Genomic DNA, 21,271 nt, shown 5'->3' on the forward strand with positions numbered 1-21,271 from the left:
CTAAGCCACATCCTGCAGTGCTACATCCACACATTTCTTGAGCACCTCCAGGGATGCTGACTACACCACCTCCCTGGGCAACTGTTCCAATACCTCAGTACTCTTTCTGAGAAGATATTTTTCCTAGTATCCAACCTGAAATTCTAACCACTGTGGCTGAGCTGTTCTAGTTCTTCCATAATTAGTCACAAGTCAGGAGTTTGTCTTCTCTTGTAACACTGACTGGGACTTGAGGAAGGTGATTTGGTCGCTACTTATTGATTTATGGTGTGATGCAGAACAACTTACAAGAAGATAAAAAGCTGTTAAGAAGGCATCATCTTCAGGGGTGGTGAGGAGAGGATGGAAGCCTGTACCCAACACTGTATCCTTGGTTATTTTTGGCGAACAGCGCTGTACTGCTGGCATTTCCAGGCCTTTTCTGGCTTCAAGTGGGATTATGCTGTAGGTGTGAGCACTCCATGTTGGCACAAGAGCTTGATTAATTTGTTCTCTGATGTTTCTTTTGATCTATTCTGTCAGCTCTGGATGCATTAACAACAAAAGAAAACGAGATGAAAGGGCAGCCTTGTTGCAAATTGTTTTCCAAAAATAGCAGTTTTTTCCCCTAAAGTCTTCTCTTTTGACTTCATTTTAATAGATGGAACCTCAGCTCAAAGAAATCAAATAGTCATATGCATAGGTGTCTTGATCATCTATCTCCCTGACTTAGGAGTCTCTTAGATGGTGTTCCTTGAGGTTTTTTTGATGACACAGTAGGTTCCTTTGGTCCTGGGTGTCTGTGCTGCCCGAGTCCCTCATCCTTTGCAAGTTATGGAAGAGCGAAGAACCATAATGCCAGTGTGAATGAGATCTTGTAAGAATGAAATAAAGGGCACTCTTCTTCTTCAGTGTGACTTGCATCTGTGATGTTTTATGTTCCAGGCACACATCAAGGGGGAAAGATAGTTCACTTCTGGCAGAGGAGCTCACAGTCTGTTTTTCTAAGAGCCATTCAGCCTATGCATTAAAACTTAAAAAGAACAAGACACGTAGTCATGTTGGACATCATTGTGAAGAGCTCAACAAAAGCCTCTGTTCCGCATGCTGTGCTGAAGGAGGAAAGGAAGTAAAGAAGAAAACAAAACAAAATAGGTAGACAATAAGTGAACATGTGCTATATGATAAATAGGCTATTGGTGAATTAAGATTTCTTAGGTTACAGAAGATTAGAGTAGAATTCCAGAGAAATAAGTGAGAAAAGACCCTCTTAACCACTGTCTAGTTCCCTGCAAGCGCATCCTATATTTTTCTTAGTCTGTCTTAAAGTTAGTTAAATTCTCAACCCCTTCCACTTTTGTTGAAAAACCATTATAGAATCTTGCAATTCTGATTTAAAAAGAAATAAGTCTAATTTCTAAACTTAATGGTTGCTTTTACCCACTTACTCACCTGCCAGTGTTACTTTTGAAGAAAATTATAACTTATGTTCTCTGGCACTTATTGGAACTTTTTGTAAATGCAATCCTATTTCCTCTCCATTTTTTTTAAATAATGATAAAATAAATGCCACGTTTTCCCCAGTCATTTTTTAACTATTTGCTGGACTTGGTACCATTTAGGGTTTAATCTATCTTGAGCATGGGTGACTAGAACTATGCTCAGTGTTCTGCACATGCTCTCAGCAGAAGCTAGTATGGTAGCACTGACATTTCCATGGTGAACGTGCACCCCAGTGCAGCTCAGGATTGCCATCTCTTTCACTGTCATGCCAAGTGAGTGCCTCAGTCATTGCTGTGATCACCAAAGTTGATCCTGTTTCCAACTGATGAGCTGGTAGGTAAAGCAGAATTTTAAAAATATCACACTCCAGAATTCTTGCATTTCACTTCTTTTATACTTCTGTATAGTTCAGTTCTCCATTTGTGATCCAGTCATGCCCTGTTAAGTTAACCAACTTTATCAAAGAATTCATCAACCACCTGCGCTCTTTGTGCTTAACCGATTGAAAAAGATAATAAATAGGATAGGTTTTGAAATGAGTCGCTGAAGAACTCTGCAGGAATCCTCCCAGTTTGATGGAAATTACAACAGTGCGATGTATTGTCGTGTATCCTGTAGCTAGTTCATTGCATATGTACTGTAGTGCTTGTGTTGATGTCCATCTTTTGTGGTAATGGGGTATTTCAATTAAGCCGGAAGGGGGGGAATTGGAAGGCATATTTTAATTCTGTCTTTTTGAAATGAGGTAGTGCAATCCTTAATCTTTATTCTGTGTTCTTTCTCTTCAACGAGCTTCAGAATTTTGTCATCTTTTGGACTGTCTGTTCTTTGAAGGGCCATGTGTATTTTAAGTTATTTCAGCACTGGCAGTGACTACATTATTTACCTTTTCTGTTCAGCACCTTTCTGTTTATATTAGGCTGAAAATTACTGTTTTTAGCAGCTCTGAAACTGGGGAAAAAAAGGCTGAGTAAATTTAGAGTACAGGTGTAGGTGGTTTAGTACAGAATGTAATTAAATAGCCCATTTCTTATCCTCGTATGTTTTTTCATTGAAATTTCTTAAATGGAAAAGTAGAAGTTGATACTCAACCATGTAGGAAAGCAGTTCCAAAAAGGAATGTGTCAATGGTTTATGGGCGTTCGGCCTGGTTCCATGACGAATGGGATGGGGGACCACGGACCCACGCCCCGGGAAAGGGAAAAGCGGAAAAAAGGGTAAGGAAATGGGCCTGAGAGCAAAAACAGCGGCAACAATCTGAGGAGAAACAAACTAATTTACTAAATAAGATATCAGAATGCAAAATAGCACACTATAATACAATATAATTACAATTTAAGCTGATAAATCCAAAACAGAGAGAGAATGTCCAAAAATCAAGGTAGGCCTTACTCTACTACCGACGATAAGACGGCTGGAGAGCGAGGTGCTGCCAGGACGAGAGACGGGTGGAAAGAGAAGGGACGAGGTCTTGTGATCTGCAAGTTTTTATCTTTTCCCTCTGGCTGGAAATGGTAACAGAGGAGCAAAGTACCCTGGGGAACGTAGTAGTCCTTCTCTTCTGAGAACCAGGTACATACACTACATGATGTTATGATGTGGAATACCAATAACCGAAAATCATAAAACCATGACAGAATGTCTTCAGGACCAGAAAAAATAGAGTTTAAGTTCAGCAAATGCTTTTAATCAGCAATGCTGGAAAGAGGGATCAGTCCTGGCTCGCTCCCCATCATGACTTTGTTTCCTGCTGCTGCAAGTGGCAGTTTCAGCTCCTTATCTCCTGCAATAATTACGGCAGCTCCAGTCAAAAAACTGAAGTGCATTTTGGTTAAGCTGAGGGAGCGAATAGCGTAATTCCAGCCTTGTTTTGTCAAGTCATCTTTGAACTGCTGGTGAAGAGATGATACCAAAAGCCATGGAACTTTGTTATACTAGGAATGGAGCAGGCGTGTGGTAAGATTCAGTTGCCCAAAGACCATATAGGCTACATATGCAAGGCACAGAGGGGAAAGGTCTGTATGAGGTCACTCTGCAGCTCACTGGCGGAGATTAAAGTAAAACTTTAGTTTTCTGAGATGCTTCTCACTACCTTACCTGTTTAACAGCTGCTTCACTGATTGTACATGTGTCTCATACTGGAGTAATTAAATGGTGGACTGGCTAGAGAAGTCTCTTTCCTAACTTGTTTGCTTTATCCAAGATTGGTGTAAAAAACAGTCATCAGAAAGGAATGTCTGTATCTACAGGGAGGAATTTTTCATTTACCTTCTGTTTATTGGCAGTAAGGGAAGGTGGAACTTAGGGTTTCCGTATGAAAAGGGGAAATGAATTAAGGTATACTGTGTCTAATGTTACCACTGCTGGAGTTTGTCAAAGAGTCACAATTTGGGACTTGTTTAAACTGTGCTGTCCTTTGCAAAGGATAGTGTTATACTCAAGAAAGGAGGGATTTGATAAAATGTAATCATTGCTATTTCTTGGCTGAAGGCTCCAGGTGAGTAGATTTCATTCTCTGATCTTGTTGCGGTGCCTTATCTCTTTTTTGGAGCAAATGTTAGATTAATCAGAGTATTAATGTTTCATAAACTTTTGGAGGAAGCTAAATGTCTTGAATGCCTCTTGCGTTTACTGTCCTGACTCCTATGTTAGATTTGAATGTAACTTTATTTTGTTAAGCTTGAATGTTATAATCATTGTTCCTTTCTTTCTTCAGCGTCCGTGAACGTGCTTGTTCAAAACTGCAAGATTTACAATGATGCTAGCTGCGACATATCTGCAGATGGGCAGCTACTGGCAGCCTTCATTCCCAGCAGCCAACGAGGCTTCCCTGATGAAGGAATATTGGCTGTGTATTCTCTGGCACCCCATAACTTGGGCGAGATGCTTTACACAAAACGATTTGGTAAGATGCAGCAAGAAGTCAGGGTGAGTGGGGATGTGAGAAGTTACCTCGGAACTCAGCCTTCAGTGAGAAACGCAGTAGTCTGAATGTCAGTGCCTGTCTACTGTAGTAACAGGAAATGTGCTATTGGCCGTCCCTCTAGCCACAAACATAGCGTTGCTGGGGAGAAGTTTGTGATACTGTCTGGATACATAAGGTGCTGGTAGTGGGGAGCTGCTACAAGACAATCTTCTATTCCATGAATAACTTCATTTTCTTAGAGGAAGGATACTTGCAGCAGTGAAGTGTCTTCACAAAATTTGTATTCGTGCAGGTTTCCTTGTAAGAACAGTTCTGCCCCTTGGAAGAATGAGCTTTGTATGCTGTACATGATTGGAATGCTAGAAGGGAATGATGTGTCAGGAGGGATGTCGACCTTTGATACAAGTAACTATGTTCTGTTTTATAGGCCCTAATGCCATTTCTGTGAGCCTGTCTCCAATGGGCAGATATGTAATGGTGGGACTTGCATCCCGACGTATCCTATTGCACCCTTCCACGGAACACATGGTTGCTCAAGTCTTCAGGCTGCAACAGGCCCATGGTGGAGAAACCTCTATGAGGGTGAGTATGTGTGTATTCTGTTTCTATGAATTTTTGTCAGTGATATCATGCTGCTTTGGCTCTAGCCTACTAGTTAGTTGTTGGTTTGATAGCAAAAACGTAACATGCTCCAGTCTCACTGAATAATAAACATATGTAGGGATTTATCACAGAGGTATGCAAACATGACAGGAGAATATAAATATTAACAGAATGTTAAAATTTTACTGTGGTTTCAAATGCGATGACAAACAAATATTCAGTGTCGTATATGTGGTATCATAAGTCTAGATGTCACTCAGAGTACTACTAGGTGTTTTCTATTTTTGGAGGTTACAATGCATCTATCTTGTGGCACTGTGATTGGCTTTACTGTGAGAGAATTTTTTGGCTGAGGTTTCAAGATTATTTCCTAACATTCCTGTAAGGGACTTAACTTCTAGGAGTGGCCACCAGTGGTTTCATATTAGACTTGCTTACCATGAGGCTTACCGTGTTTTTGCCAAATAGGATGTTCTTGGCTAATTATTAGTGAGCCTTCTATGTATGTGTAGGCCAGTTTTGGGAATTGAATTATTTTTCTGTACTTCTGCTTTGTTGCTGAGCTGTGACCCACCCTGACTAATTCAGAATGTGCAGAAAACTTTGTCTTTATTCAAACAGGCAAAGAGCTAAGAGAACATATACAGCTTGCTTCATTCATCAGCAGAGCAAGACAGCTGCTCAGTAATAGTTTAGGATGGTAAAAGCCATGTGCAGCTGAGGATGCAGAACTAGGTAGTTTCTGAAGCTGAAACTTGGACGGATACTGTTGTTATTTTTTTTCCGTATATTCCGGTGACTTGCAGGAGATAAAGAACAACTATTCAAGCCTTTTCACTTCTGGGGGTAACGTGATTATAGTGGAATTGCTTCCATGAACAGCTTTTTTCTCTCTGTCTATATCTACATCTTTCTAAAGGGCCTTGATTATTTTACTTTTGGCAGAGCTTTCATAATGTATGAGGATTGCACTGGACCACTAGTCATAGTGGCCTGGCACTGGGGAGAGAATTTACCTCTGGCCGAGACTGCTTGATTCAACTTCATACTCCGTAGTTGCTCTCTAGATTGGTCATTATTCAGGGAGTGTTATGTCAGCTACGTTGTTACATGAGTTGCTTTATCAGCCAGTGTTAAAATTCCTGTTTATCTTCATCACCTGCTCCATGTTATGAGGCAAAGTAAGATTGATAATGAAGATATTCTTTAGTGAACCAAGTCAGCATGTTCTTAGCCCTGATTCTGAGCTACCATTCTGATACAGACCTCTTAAGGTAAGAGACAGAAAGATTAAAGATCATTATTGTGAAAACAGCCCAGTTTGGTTAGTAGGTATGATTGGTGAAATGCGTGTGGATATGACAGGATTACTAATTACATGGATTCAGCAACCTGTTAGATCCTTCTAGTTTGCCCTGGTACTGATTCATTTTTCAGTCATTTTCAGATCCTAGTGAAATAGTTTTCACTGCCAGATAAGGGAGTGTCACTTCCCATAGTCTTTGTACTGTATCATAGTAAGTTAAGATAGAGACATCTTATTAGCTAAAAATCACGTCTCTTTACATAAAAAAGCTATGATAAGATTCATTCCTCTCATCCATTCTTTACATTTTCTTTGAGCTCCAGTTGCAGCTTATAGCCATTCTTTTTGGACACATGTTATGTAACTAACAAAATCAGTAAGCTTTGGTCTGAATCTTCCATTCCAATGTCTTCCATTTATTTTTTCATCTCCATTTCACATGTACTTTCTTTCCTCAGAGTCTGTTACACTCTTTAAATGCTTGTATCCTTGCTCTTAGTCATCATTTAGGAAAGTAATGCTTTGTATTCCCTTAATCTTTTCTTGTATTTCAATTTCCTAGCTTTAGATTTTAAAATTCTAAATTTTCTCTAAAATAGCCACTTTTTACCCTCGTTCTGGTATATATTTGAATCACAGAATCACAGAATTGTAGAGGCTGTAACGGACCTCTGGAGTTCATCTAGTCCAACCCGCAGCTAAAGCAGGTTTCTTAGAGTAGGTTACACTGGACAGTGTCCAGTCTGGTTTTGAATATCTCCAGAGGAGGAGACTCCACAGCCTCTCTGGGCAGCCTATTCCAGTACTCTATGTCAGTCTCAAAGTAAAGAAGTTTTTCATCATTTTCAAATGGAATTTCCTGTGTTCCAGTTTGTGCCCATTGCCCCTTGTTCTGTCACTGGGCACCACTGAAAATGGCCTGGCCCTATCTACTCCTGCCCAGTAGATATTCATAAACGTTCATAAGATTCCCTCCTCAGTCTTCTTTTCTCCAGGCTGAACAGCCCCAGAACTGAACGCAGTACTCCATATGTGGCCTCGCAAGGCAGAGTAGAAGGGGGAGAATCTCTTCTCTTGACCTGCTGGCCACAATCTTTTTAATGTGCTTCAGGATACCATTGGCTTTCTAGGCCAAACTGCTGGCTCATGGCTGACCTGCTGACATCAGGACATTCAGATCCTTTTCTGCAGAGCTCTTTTCCAGCAAGTTGTCCCCTAACCTGTATTGGTGCATATGGTTATTTCTCTCCAGGTGTAGGACTATACTCTTGCCCTTGTTGAACCTCATAGGGTTCCTCATAAGGTTCCTCTCTTTCCTACATATATAATGTGATGAATGTATGTAATGTGATTAACAGAATCTTGCCAGAACCCCACGGAGAATGTTTTTTTCGGGGGTTTTTTTTTTTTTTTTTTGGAATACAGAGCTTTACTTAGACATTAATTTACTTACTTTTTTGTTACGGTACCTTGAAAATTTTGTACAATTTTTCTCAGTCTTGCTTTGCATCACTGCACCCCTGTCTTTCTCATCTGCTGTAGTTCTGGATTATTTTTCTCCAGATGGTGTGCATGTATTCTAAAGGTTGCTTTTTTCATCTTTCTTGCACATATATTTTTAGCTTCCAAAAGCTTTCCCCCCACATTCTCAAATCTATCCAGTCTAGCACAGTTTGTTAACTAATTTGCTGTTTTTGCCCTTTCCTGCACCATGATTAAAGATATTTAGAATGTCTCATTTCTGACTGCTTTGGTCTTTCAGCTTTCTGCCTATGTGACAGGGTCACAACTAGACCAATTTAAATTAATTTGGTTAAAGAGCCTTCCTGTCGGATGACGTTGGGTATAGTTTCAGCATTCTGGTGTGTCGTTGGTTGTCTTTGTGCAGTCTGCAGGACCAAGCTTGAAAAACATAAAACTGTTAATCTTGTAAATGTTATTCCTTCATCTAGTTGTAGAAATTAGTAAATCAACTACTGGCGCCAGAAGAACTGGCGCTTCTTCTATCTTGAGTTTTGCAATAGCTCCATAAGTTTGTAATGCTTTTTAGGACATGCAAAATAAAAATAGAACTTTAAGTAGGAAACTTTATTCATAGCACACCATCTCTACAGTGACTGCTGCATTCATATTCAGTTGAGTAAAAATCTGTTTGCAGCTTGGCCAGCAGGCAGTAGAAAGAGGTATAGGAAAAGAGGCACTGGTGAAACTGTATTTTTCTGTCTCTAATGTGCACATTAGAGAGAATCAGAAAGCATCCTCTCTGTCTCTGTGCCAGCAGTTTGTAATACAAAGCAATTATTGCTCAACTTCTTAATTAAAAATAAGTCATAGCCATGTTCTGAAGCAGTTCTTTGTGGATGTTTTAATTGTGCATTACTTGCAGAACTCCTCAGAGAGAAATTCAAGAGAAATGCTGTATCAGATAGTATGAAAATTCTTAAAAGGTGTCTCAGGATTATTCCTTTCTTCCTGATACCATTTGACTACCTGTCAATGCTTTGGGAGAACAAGGCTTGGCAATGTGGCTCCCAAGTTGTTTTGAAAGCTTGGCAACCTGCTGAGAAGTGACATACAATGATTACTTCTGTTTCCTTTCTCCACATCTCTGACTAGTAGTAAGGGCACTGCAAGTTTCCATTCCTCAGATAGTTTTCTTTGTCTTCCTGTTGCAAAAGAAGTTTTGAAGATGCAGTTAATTAGCTTTGTTACATGTAATAGCACCTAGAAATACCCTGGCTGGTGGTGTAATTTGCAGAGCTGAAGAGAAGTGTCTTGGATAGTACCATGGCGCATCTTGGTTGTCTGTATGTTACTCCTTTTATTTAAGAGAGAGTGGGTAGAGTTAAATAGGACAGAACTATGATTTTACCTATGAATTGTGGGTAGAAATAGAGTAAAAGTGGTAAATTGTCATCAATTGTGATAGCATCATGAGCTAGAGATCCATGCTCTTTCTGCTTACTCCCTTAAGATTTAATCTGCTTAGCATTTCAGATAGAAACCTGCCTTTGCCAAAGAGCAAGTTTCTTTTTCATATTGACACTTAAAAAGCTTGCTAGTGGTGCTTTTAACAAGAGTGTTATGTGTAAACCTTGTTTTGTTTCTTTTCTCTCTCTCTCTTTTCCTTTTTTTTGACAACTAACAAACGTATCTGAAATCTGTCTGTAGCTTTTAGCAGATCTCTAGCTTGGGGTGGTGCAGGAAGCAGTGATGCTGGAAATTGTCCTGATGCAGATGAGTTTCAGAGATGTGAATTTTAGAGAGAGAACACAGGATTTTGCAGCCTATTTTGAAATTGTAGAAGGAGGTGATCTGAATAAGGAATACCTACTTAGCAGTACTTAGTACTTACTTAGTACTGCTTTCTAGTTGCTTGGTCCTGGGATGACTTCTGAATTCTCTATGACTCCAGGAATACATGGAAGCTAAAGAATAAAGAATAATGTGAAGTTAGAAAGTTGGAAACTTAGAATAGTGAGGATCATAATGTTCTGGGTCTGTTACCAATGGATATTAGAAGGAAGGCCAGAAGGTATTTCTTTTTCTGGCATTCACAAATTCTAAAGTCCTTGCTTTACTTAATTATTTTTTTTTACCCAGACAAAGCTAACTCTGAAGTCACAAAAATGTGATTACTATAATTCAAATTAAAATAAAACTCAGAACTGAATTTTTAAACTGAGGAGACAAAGATTCTTGAAGATGATTGAAAACTTGATTGACACAAAGCTAAAGAGCTAATCATGCAATTTGTGGGGAATAACCAATTCCTGTCTTGAGTACTGCTCTGTGATTTGAATCTAAAAGGAAAGACTTAGGTCTTGGAGAGTTAAGAGACTCAGAATTAACTCCTGACAAGACTACTTGCGTTGGGAAAGATACTATTTAAGTGGTTGGTCAGTAGTCTGGACAGAGGGGAATACGTGTGCACTTCGTTGTAAACAAGAGAATTCCGAATACTGCAGGAAGAAGAGCCTGAAGCGGGAAGACTTCAGCACAGTTTCAGCACAGAGCCACGCTTTCTTTCAGTGTATTAACTCTTAACTAGGACAATGCACAGAGCATGTGAGAAGATGCAGAATTGTATTGAGTGCTCTGAGCTGTGTGCAAGTGTCAACAGAATGTATCCAGTATGGGCAGCAAAGGGGATGGCGTTGCCACACCTCATTGACTTACTTGGATGAGTTGTGAGTATTCCTGTAGCTGCAAGTGAAGGCTCTTTAAGCCTGATAGCAAATGGCTGTGCACATTTGCTTCACTGAGACACAAGTTATCAAGAGTTCTGACTAAACAGTAACGTGGAAAGAAAACTGATGAGAATGTGTGGAGATGGCTTACCGTAACAAGTGAACTCCATCAGAAAAATTCAGGTGAACTGACATACTTCTGAAAACAAGAACAATTTGGGGGAAAAAAAAAAAAAAAGAGCAACCTCATGCTATGTTATTGGAAAAACATGCTTATTGGTGTGGTCTCTCATGTCTTCATTTCAGAGAGATTTTGACATCTTCAAGTGGACAGAAGGAACTTTTGACAATGCTGAATAGAGTAGAGTGTAGTATATCCAATTCCTGCCCTAAGAGATTTTCTGCTGCTGGCAAAAATTGAACCAGATAGATGCTTCTTTCACAATCAAGTCACAGACTGAATGTCCTTCTTGGTACTAGGAGAAGGACATGGGGGCAGAACCTTGTTCTTACTGATATGGGCAATCTCTCCTTTTGATACAGACAGGAGTGTATAATAGTCTTGTTAATATCAAATAGTTGGTTGTGCTCTGTCTATCAGTAGATTCTAGCAGTTACTTTTATACAACAGGGCATCCAAAACTCATGTTGGGAAGCACTGTTTATGTAGGGTGCTGTAGATAAGAACGAGATTCACTATCAGAAAATGCTATGCTACCTTGGTGTTGCAGAGGGCATGAAAAATGTTATAGATTTGCATGTTTGAGTATAAATGAAGGAGTGGTATGTTGGAAAGAGGTAGTGAAATTGCTATCTTGACTGGTTTCACCCATGTCTGCACAAAGGCTGCTGAAACAGAACTTAACCTGTAGAAACTTAACTCAGTAGGTTACCTTCAGAAAATACTGTGTTAATATCTCATGCAATGGTTAAACATGTGAGCAGCATTGGTTGTATCAAATCTGTGTGAAGGAAAATGACATCAGTTCAGTATGGGCTTACTTCATGGGATATGATAGTAAGAGCCAAGACCTTTTGTTTAATGTGGGGGCCAGAATTAGGAAGGCTGAGCTCCAGCAGTTTAGGTAAAGTTGTTAGCCCATTTGCCCTGCAGTAGCTACTGTTTGTTTCAGTGCAGTTGGGAACATAGTTATAAACTAGGTAGGAACAATTATGGCAAACGTGGTTGCACGAGATTACTTAGGTTCAGCCATCTTCCTGAAGTCACCCTGAGGAAGGGGATCTTTGGTAAATTGCTACCAGATTTGTGCTAAAATCGCCACAGTCTGGGAAGTCATATGTAATTTCATGAAGATTTTTCAGTACCTCTTCTCACAATTTTTCTAGAATTAAATTTAAGCTAGCTCTTTTCTCCAATAGTTATTCCTTCCAGACGTGTAGGCAGCTGGATGACAGCCTCTTATCACCCAGATGAAGGTGCATATAGCTCTGTCATCAGCATATTGTTGACACTTGATCTTGTATGCCGCTCTGTTGAGGCTCAGTAGACAGAGTAGGGTGGAATGGCAGCTGTGTGCACATCCTTTGCTCTTGTCATTAGATCTTTAACATACTGTAAATTTTACTGTTACAGTCTCAGTGTGACATTAATGGGGAATTCAAAGGCAGTGCTTTTGGACCACAGTCTGAGTTAAAGGCAAAAATAAAGAGGCTTGTCATTCCTTTTGCCATAGAAGTGACCATGTTTTTATTAGATTGTTCCAGCACTGACAGCTGTCAGTGATTTTTGCAGGAGACAGCAATAGCTGGCGGCACAGTCCTGCTTGCACAGTTCAGTTCACTTTTGTGTCTGCACTGAATATATACGTATCTATCTTCTGTCTTGCTAACACCCCCTTTGGCATTCTTTTTTCTGTCCTTTCATCTGTTCCAGCCACACACACATGCCTGATTGAAAGCACAATTGTTTTGTTTGGCAGTTTCTTGCTTACTCAGCCCTAGTTTTCGGATCCAGTTTTGAACCATTTGCCGAAAGCGCTTTTTGCAGGTATTATCCTGGTTTTCCAGCCTTTGGGAGACTGGTAGCAAATTAATGAGCTGCTTCACTGCAAGAGTGTTATCTTCATGATGAGAGCTATGTTACCTGAAATGATCATCCTCTTTATGTAACCTAGCTCTTGTTAATGTTTAGTTATTTTAAAACTGTTTAATCGTTGCACAGCAGACCTGTGGGTTAAAGTACCAGGTGATATAATGCCAAGAGCTTGCCTAAAGAGAGGAAGGTCTAAAGAGAAGCCTGAAGAAAGGAGTGCTATAATGAAACCTCTCCTGATCAACACTGGGTTGTGTGACCAAGTATGGTCAGGAAGAACCAACAATGCTTAATATTTGTGTAAAGTTTCTTGGTTAATCTGCAGACACTTCAGATGCTGACTCGTTTTAGGAAATAGATCATGTTTCCTCAGTTAAAGTTTCAATTGTTGCTGAAAATAAAGGATTAGCTCTCAGTTAATTCACCGTGGCTCAGAAAGCAAGGCAAGGATTTTCAGCACTGGCAACAGATGCAGAAAAAGGCAGAAAAAGATTTGTTGTATCAGTAAAGAATGAAGAAGAATTTTCATGTATGATCTTATTGCATCTGGGGTAGATAAATGGAGTTGAAAGAAATTTTATTTGTGCTGAGCATTAGATGATAAGATCCATTTGAGGATAAGACTGACAAGTCCAAAAAGATAAGTGCATTATTTTTGCTTCTTCCATTTTAACGGAGAAGATCTAATGGAAAGACGTGTCTGTTGTTGGCAGGAATTAGCTTTGGGGGAGGGGATGAGTGCAGCATGGACCACCGTGTTTTATAAGAGGAGATTTAGAGCAAAAGAGCAATTTTTTTTCTTCTCCGATCATAGGAAATGCATGCCTTTTTCTTTACATCTGCAAATAGGTGCAGAAAGGAGACTCCATCCAGAAGGGAGATTTGCCTCATTACAAAACATAGATTGATGTACACTGTCTTATAAATTAATATATTGAACCATCAGTCAGTTATTCCAAAGAGTATTTGTTTTACATTGCCTTCAAGGCCCTCTGCTTTAGACAAGCTCAATTCTATTGCAGAGGTCTCTAGGTTTTATGGCAGTGCATAGTGTAAGCCTCTATTTCAGCAGCTTTCTTGAAAGTCGTAAATAGAAGGTGGAGTAAAGAATGATAATCTAAGCAAAAAAAGGGAGAGTGTTATTTATTAAGGAGGTCAGATTTGGATGTCTGTTTTTTATTATACTTCTGGACCTTAACAAAAAAAAAAAAAAAGGGCTGTTTAAAGTAATTGGCAGCATTATAGAAGTCAGTGATGCAGGTGGCTTCCTGGCAGCAAAGCAGAGGACATACAGTGCTTTCAGTGGAGCAGTAGATGCTTTACAGCAGCTTCTTACCCAATATGCTAGTGTCAGATGTGAACACGTTGACATAAAAAAAACGGACCAGGTGAGATCTTTCAGTAGCAGCACCCTCTTGGGGGTGAGTAAGGCAAAAAGCCATCTTGAATTGATCTAGGCGCTGTTCAGTTTCAGGAGTGTGATTGCAATTAAAAAAGGCAAGATTAAACTTCTGAAACTTCAAGGTCACATTGCAGAGCCGAAGATGAAGGGCAGATGGGGAAATGCAAAATGCATGAAGCCTTAGTTGTACTGCTTTTGTTTTCACTCTGCTTGTGCCTTCATCCCACCATTGCACCTCGTCTGCTGCTCTGCAAATCACAAGTGTAGTTTGCAGTTTTTTTACAAGCTGCTACTACTACTGTTTGAATGCTCTTTGTGTGCAGTCTTTGCTTTCAGATGTAATTTCAGTGAATGTAATGCAGCGTTGTGAATTGATTGTGCTTTTAAGATTGCATCTTATTACATAGTTCATGTAGATTAGTTTATTGAAGGGTATTACCTAACGAGATATCTGTTCAGGCTAAAACTCTAGGACAGCTGCAGCTACACTGAAAATCTGTGCCATCCCCGCAGTTACTTTGATGGGGTAACCTGTATCCATACAAAGAGTACTTCGTTGATCTGCACTGTATATGTATAGATACTTAGTTGTTCCTTTACTGATCTGCAGCGTATGCGTATAGGTATTTAGTTGTACTGTCAATACTTGTCTCTTGTACCTGCACAGATCTAATGTTTCTCCTCATAACCCTCTTTTCTGAACCTCTTTTCTCTGCAACCCAGGTCAGGGTGGCTGTGAGGCTTTGGATTTTACCAGTCCCCTGATAAAAGTGGCTGCTGCCCAGGAAGTATGACAGCTATACAAATGAGGAAGAATGCAAGAGCCAGGAGCAGAGCAGCACGAGGTGGTCAGCTCTGTCTCTGTGCCTGCAGTCAGCCTCAAGTTGGAGGTGTGGCGAGAGCTCTCATTCTTTCCTGGGGCACTACAAGTTAAATCTACTTGCCCTTTTTGTCTGTGTCCTTCGATGCAGCAGCTTTGGGCCGGTATTCGTTTCAGGGAAGAGTCAGCCCCATGCAGGATGGTGCTTGTTTTGCAGCTTGATGTTCAGATTGATGCATTCGATGCTCTCGCCATCTTTGTGTTCAGATTCCCCTCTGCACCTTCGTTCCTGGCATTCTGTTCTTACTTGAACCTCCCTGACCAGTTCTTCTTTAATACTTCTTGTGCCCTTCAGCTCTGTTTGGATTAGCACACTAGATGTTTCTCTTCCTGTGTGTTTTCACAGCTTGCCTCTGGTGACAGCACAGACTCAGTTGAAAATTAATAATTAAATTTTAGCCTAGTGCCTGATAAACCAGCCTCATCTGCCAGCCTTTCCTCTCCTTTTACCTGTCAGGACAGAGCTTCACGGATGACGAGATTTCACCATGTAAACAAGTGAACAGCTGCACCCCCTCTCCACTCACTCTTTATCAAGGCTGATCTAGCAGCCCAATTTACTGCCTGGGCTAAGCGAAGGTAATGGCTTGAAATTTATTGGCATCTTAAAAGGAGATGCATCTAGTTGAGAGCAGAAATGTCTCTATTGAATTTAAAAAAGATAAAACACAAGAGTTCCTGCTGAGTTTCCCTGCCCACTTGTGCCAACTTTCTCTTCTCCCCCGGCTTGTTTTTTCCTTCTTGGGTACCAGCGAGAAGATAGGTTGCGCTCTGCTAAAGAAGTAGTCATCAGCACTCCCCTGCTTTCTTTTGCTGTGGGCAAAGAACTGGCTGTGCAAGCAGTGTGGTGCCTGCAGCTTGCCCAGTCCTGGTGCTACTCAGCCCAGGTGAGTGGTGCAGCACTGCTGCCAACTGGCATCAGCACAGGCTTGGGGCAACCTGCTGCTTTGACTGGCAGGATCCTGGTGAGTGCGCTGTCCAGCTTTTTATTGTTGGCACATCCCATAAATAGAGGTAGAAGGTGGACTTTGAAAAGTGTTGTTCAATGGCAGCAACTTCTCTGAGATGGAACAGGAGGGAAAGAGTGAAGCACGAGGTCAGCAACTAACTATAGGGCTTTGCAGAGGAGAAGCTTGCAGCAAAAAGTATTCCTGCTCCTCCAGGGCAGGTACAAATTAACTGTCTAGCTCTGTGCATATGTGTTCTGCCCAGGGCTCCCTTCTTTCCGCTTGAGTCAGCAGCTTGATGGTGAAGGAAAGATCATTCGGAAGCATTCCTTGAAGCCGTTGATTGTCATGCAGCCTCTCTGGCTCTCTGCCATAAGTAAATATTTAGTTTAATACCTAAGTGATTGTAACAGGTGCCACAGTGCTGATGTCCCAGCAGTGACAAGTTGGAGGGAGAACAACAGTGGTAGACTTCAGGTGGCTTTTGTGCTCTGCATGAAGCAGTCTTGCTGAGTACTTTGGGGGGCTGTTTTTTTTGCTTTTCCTCTTGCCTTACAGCCCTTCTTTCTTTGAGCCATTTTTCTCCCTAAATGAATTCAGTGTTACTCCTAGATTAGCCATAGAAGTTCGAGGGGGGTGGAAAAGGCACACCAAAGAGGTAAGTAGCTGCTTCTTGAGCAGTCTTTGAAAGCAGAAAAGCACAGGCATAAATGACTCAACCAAACCTTTCCTCACACTTCCGTGGTTACAGGGATGTAAAATGGTAGCAACCAACATTTTCTCAGTGAGTATTCTTTTCCCTTTGTATTGCTGTTGCCTTCTGTGTGGAAGCTTAGCTACCTAGACAGTTTGGTATTCCTAGAGGAAGACTTCTCTCCTTGCCAGCATCCCTTGCGCTCAGAGGAGAGATGGAGTTCCTTTGGAATCTCCTTGAAGTGCGTAGAGATCACTGGAGGCATAGTTTTCTAGAAATATAAGCAACGGTCAAGCAGCTGTTCTGTGTGATGTAGCCTGGGTTGCGTGGCTACTAAATGAAAGGGGCAGGAGATTTCTTGCCTGCTGACACAACATTGTTTATACTGCTGCCAGGAAGAGAGCAGCTTGCCAAACTGATGATGCTTGTTTGGGCTTGAGCTTCCGTAGGGATGCTCTGAAATGCCTGGTGGGGCAACTCCTGAAGCTCCCAATCCTCAGACTTCATAGTGTTTATAGTTAGAGAAACATGTCATTCAAAACCTTGTTTCAGAACAGCTTCTAAAAACAAACGAAATGCAGCTGCCAATTTAATAAAATGCTGAGTGGCCACATCTAATGGTGTGGCTCTGTAGTATTGGATTAGTAGTACAGCAGTACCATGGGCGAGTTTGCCATTGGCTATGGTGAATTGCCTGGAAGCTTGATGTGACTGCTGACAGTGATTACTGGCTGATAGTACGATTCAGCGTGATGTTTGTCCAAAATTAAAATGCTAACCTATTAAATATAACCTCTCTGGAGAATGTGGTATGGTGTGGTGCCTTAAAGATCAGAGGGCAACTGTGGTTCGCGAACCCTTGCACATCAGCTGTTACATGTGGCCCACAACTAGTTTGTGGACCAGCCCTAAAGAAAGGGGAGAATTACCAACTTTTTGCATTTTTATTGCTAGCTGTAAGAGTGTTTGAGGGCTGGCAGTAGTCTCTTGATGTAGAAGCTTGAGAATTGTGTCAGTTTGAGATTCCAGTAATAACTTGGAATGTTGTCCCTGGAATTTCAGACCTAAAAAGTACGGACATGATGTTCCTTTTGGGTCCCTTCTAACTCAGGATATTCTGTGACAATCCCACTGGCAAAGATATGCAGTCACCCTACTATACTTTCAGGATAACTAGTTGCCCTGAAAAATCTCAGTAACTGGAGACAATTTACCAATAAAAAAAAAAAGGATAAAAAAAAAAAAAAAAAAAAAAAAAAAAATAGCTACGGTCTATGGAGAATAATGCTTCCTGGAAGGCTTCTAACCTTCTTTGAAGAGAGGGACCTGCCTGCTGATGTTGAAGGAACTTTTTTCTTCCCTCCTCTGTGGATAGAGTAGGGGGTCTTGCTAATGGATGCAATTGCAAGAGCCAATCTGTATGACTGCATCAGATTGATTAGCTGGGTCCTGGTTACTGCTGCGAGTGGTGATTATGCCAGTACAGCTGCTCTTGTTTTTTATGTACTAATTACCACACGCACGGATGTCATCACCCTTAACGCTGCATGGAGTTGTCCCATTAGCGTGGGAGTGGGGAAGCAGCAGGGGAGGGGAGCTTTTTGATGTGTTTCGAAGTGTACGGAGAAGCGGAGTGATGAAGCATCTCTTCTTAAGCAGAATTCTTAAGCCATCTTGCCTTTGACATAGTGTCCTCAGCCAACATGTTCACAAGTTGTCAGGATTTGCCATTTACTGTCGAACACCTGGATGTTGAGCAGGAGCTGGCAAGTCCCTGCCTCGGTGTGACTGGCTGCTGAGCCTGTAGGACAGCGGCTGTGCAAGCTGACCTGCCAGTGCGAGAGAACTTAGGGCTACCTCCAGCAGGCCTCCTCTCAGCTGCAGTGCCTTACAAAGGTGTTCTCAGGAGAAAAGAAACTGTTTTTCTGTCTTGCTGAAGAAGAATATGATAGAATACTCTTGCAGTTCTTGATTGATTTGGAAAGCTCCAGCTCTGGAGGACCACTCCCCTTCCCCTCCCTCCTCCTCCTCCTCAAAATCTAGTCTCCCTATCTCAGAGTGCACCATAATCTCCATGGTAACAAGTGTTTCCAACATATGTCTGATTTTTTTTTTTCTTTTTTCCCTTTACATAAAAAGCTAGGGGGGAGAATGGGGGCAAACATGGCAGGGATGGGTAGGAGCTACATAAACCCCAGAGGGCCTGTTGCTTCGGACGCCGAGCTTCTCAAAATATTACTGACTGCCGAGAGATATCTGGGGCAAAGAATGACCAGTTTCTGTCACACAGAGAAATCCTAAAGGACATTTTCTTCTGTAATGTGGCCTCCTCAGAGAACAGGTTACCTGCGTTACTGATTATGGGAAATAATTTTGTTACGCTGTTTTGCTCTGACTTGCTTTTTTGTCATTATGATGGTCCAGATGAAGGTCCTAGTTATTAGCTATTGAAGGTTGTACAGTTAAATGGTCTCTGCTTCAGACTTATCAAGTTAAACTATTAGACAGGTGGGATGTGGAGTGGGGAGTAGAGCTGTAGAGAAAAGCAGGTACATAAACTGGATCTCGGGACAACAGCTTGTAATGCTAGCTAATGAGACCCACACTATGGAATTGTTAGTTCAGGCTACCTCAGCAGAGCAGTGGTGGTTGATCTGCGTTCCTGTCTACCTTTATCCTCTTGTTCCAGTGCATCCTAGTTCTCTTCAATGCTTTCCGGTCCAGCACCATTCCTACTTTCTAGGGAGTCTGGAAGAGGTTTGGGAATGGACAGATGATTGCCCATCAGAAAGTCTAAGGAAACCTTGTGTCTCAACTTGGAATTAACTCACTGAAAATGTAGTTTCCAAGTCCAAATTGCATGCCAACACTAGCTGCTGGCTAGGAGGTTGCAGGAAAGCATTGAGCTGTGTAGAAGATGTTAGCTTTTCAGAGCTGGAAAGTATCTGCATAGATATAATCTGATCCATTTCACTGTTTTTGCTTTTCAAGCCCATACGCTTCAGAAACCAAACTAGTGAAGACCAGAGAGCAGAGCTTGGTATATGTCCTACGGATGCACAGAGCTTTCATTCTCCGGTATTACTGCAGTGTTAGGAAGCAGTTTTACAGCTATGCTAACTACCCACAGTCTTAACAGCTCTTCAGCTCTCGTGTTAGTGTAGGTAAAACGGATGTAAGGGGATCTGAACTGAGGCATTTGTTGCTTGCAGATTTGTGCCATTCTCATGATCTCTGGACATTAATTTATCTCATCTGTGCCCTGTTGGTGTGGGAGGTGGTCAAACTGAACAATTTTCAGAAGACTATTTAAATGATTTAAAAGAGTTGTATATTATTTCTGTGTGAGGTTTGTTTTGCTTAATAGAAAAAAATGACCTGTTGATGCTGAAAGCCCATGCACTTGCCAGTTTCCTGTTCCACCCTGGTGAGTTAGGATGAGAAGTGAAGGCTAGAAGGGACCTAGTTGTCTTGCTGTCTGATATCTGTTCTGTTTGTTCCCATCACTTTAACTCTGCAGCCCACTGAATGACATGCAGAATCTCCTGGTGGCAGGATTTCTTATGTTCTGCAGCTACGTGCCAATCTGTTTGTTAAGCACTTAGGGGCACGTGTATGTTTCTCTAGCAGATGTTTGCTCTTGCTGCTGGATTAGTGGTTTCTTTTAACATCCTGTAGTGATGTGTCTCCTTGGCCAGCTTTGTTTCTGCAAGGAGACTGAACATTTGTTTATTTGGACCTCCTTGGCTGTTCTGCCTTTTGTCTTATCAAGTAACTTTCTGTCTTTGTTTCAGAGAGTTTTCAACGTTCTGTACCCAATGCCTGCCGACCAGAGAAGACACGTCAGCATAAACTCTGCTCGCTGGCTACCTGAACCAGGCCTGGGATTGGCATATGGCACCAACAAAGGGGATCTGGTGATTTGCCGACCAGAGTAAGTGTTTGTTTTACATGGAGTTGTAACTGCTTTTGTTATTCTGTTCTTAGGTCACTGGGAATAAGATGGCTTTTCACTGCTTCGGGCATTGTACTTGAAGTGCCTCCCCCAGTTAAGTAGTCATGATACTCCTTTTGGACCACCCCAGTGTTTACTCTGTCTCATGCAATCATTGTTAGTTTTGCTGACTTATGAAGACGTATGAGGTGCATCTTAATAGCTCATTTTATTTCCCCTATCTGTCTTGGATTTCTGGATCCTTTGTTTTATATTTGTCTAGTACAGTGTCTTTCAGTCTTTTTGGATTTAGGATTTCCACAACTTGCCATTGAGTATAGCAAATACAAGGTGTTAGAGATGCATTTGATTTCCACCAGCCACAGGCTGAAAACTGCTGACCTAGACTTACCAGATACCTATTACAGTGTTCAAGTATGAGATCCTATGAACTGCAAAGGTTTTTGTCATGATTATGAGCAAGCCAGTGAATTGTTTTGATCCTCACTTGAAAGCCCAGTGGTGTGATGTGTAGACTTTAGCTCTCTTTTATTTATACAGTGCCATAAGAGGTGTAACTTTGCCTTTGTAAACTTGCAATTAAGCAGATGATGACTGAGAGTCTGAGCAGTGAAACATAAATCACTTTTAGTGTTCTTGGTGGTTTACGTACCATGCTTTGAGACCCTTTTCTCCGTTATGTTGTGCAAGGTGTTCTTTTGGAGCAGTGTTTCTCTTGTGCTATAAGAGTACTTCTGGGATTTCTCTGCTTCACTTATTTCCTGGTATTAGACTACCGTGGTATTCTTTTGAGTTACGTTGAAGCTCTTTGTAATTTAGAGTCTGGCAGCTAG

The 21,271-nt window shown here is 41.2% G+C and overlaps 1 protein-coding gene across 3 annotated transcripts in view; it reads left to right on the forward strand.

Annotated features, from left to right (window-relative positions):
* AMBRA1 (autophagy and beclin 1 regulator 1) overlaps nt 1–21,271 on the forward strand; it is a 123,669-nt gene that overhangs the window by 76,811 nt on the left and 25,587 nt on the right. For all 3 annotated transcript variants that reach the window (XM_021401422.1, XM_021401423.1, XM_021401424.1), the window contains 3 exons: nt 4,199–4,387; nt 4,836–4,990; nt 20,278–20,417. In XM_021401422.1, the coding sequence (XP_021257097.1) occupies nt 4,199–4,387; nt 4,836–4,990; nt 20,278–20,417 (484 nt within the window). The remainder of the gene's footprint in view (nt 1–4,198; nt 4,388–4,835; nt 4,991–20,277; nt 20,418–21,271) is intronic.

This window comes from Numida meleagris, chromosome 6 (genome assembly GCF_002078875.1).
Source record: "Numida meleagris isolate 19003 breed g44 Domestic line chromosome 6, NumMel1.0, whole genome shotgun sequence".
Taxonomy (NCBI): Eukaryota; Metazoa; Chordata; class Aves; order Galliformes; family Numididae; genus Numida; species Numida meleagris.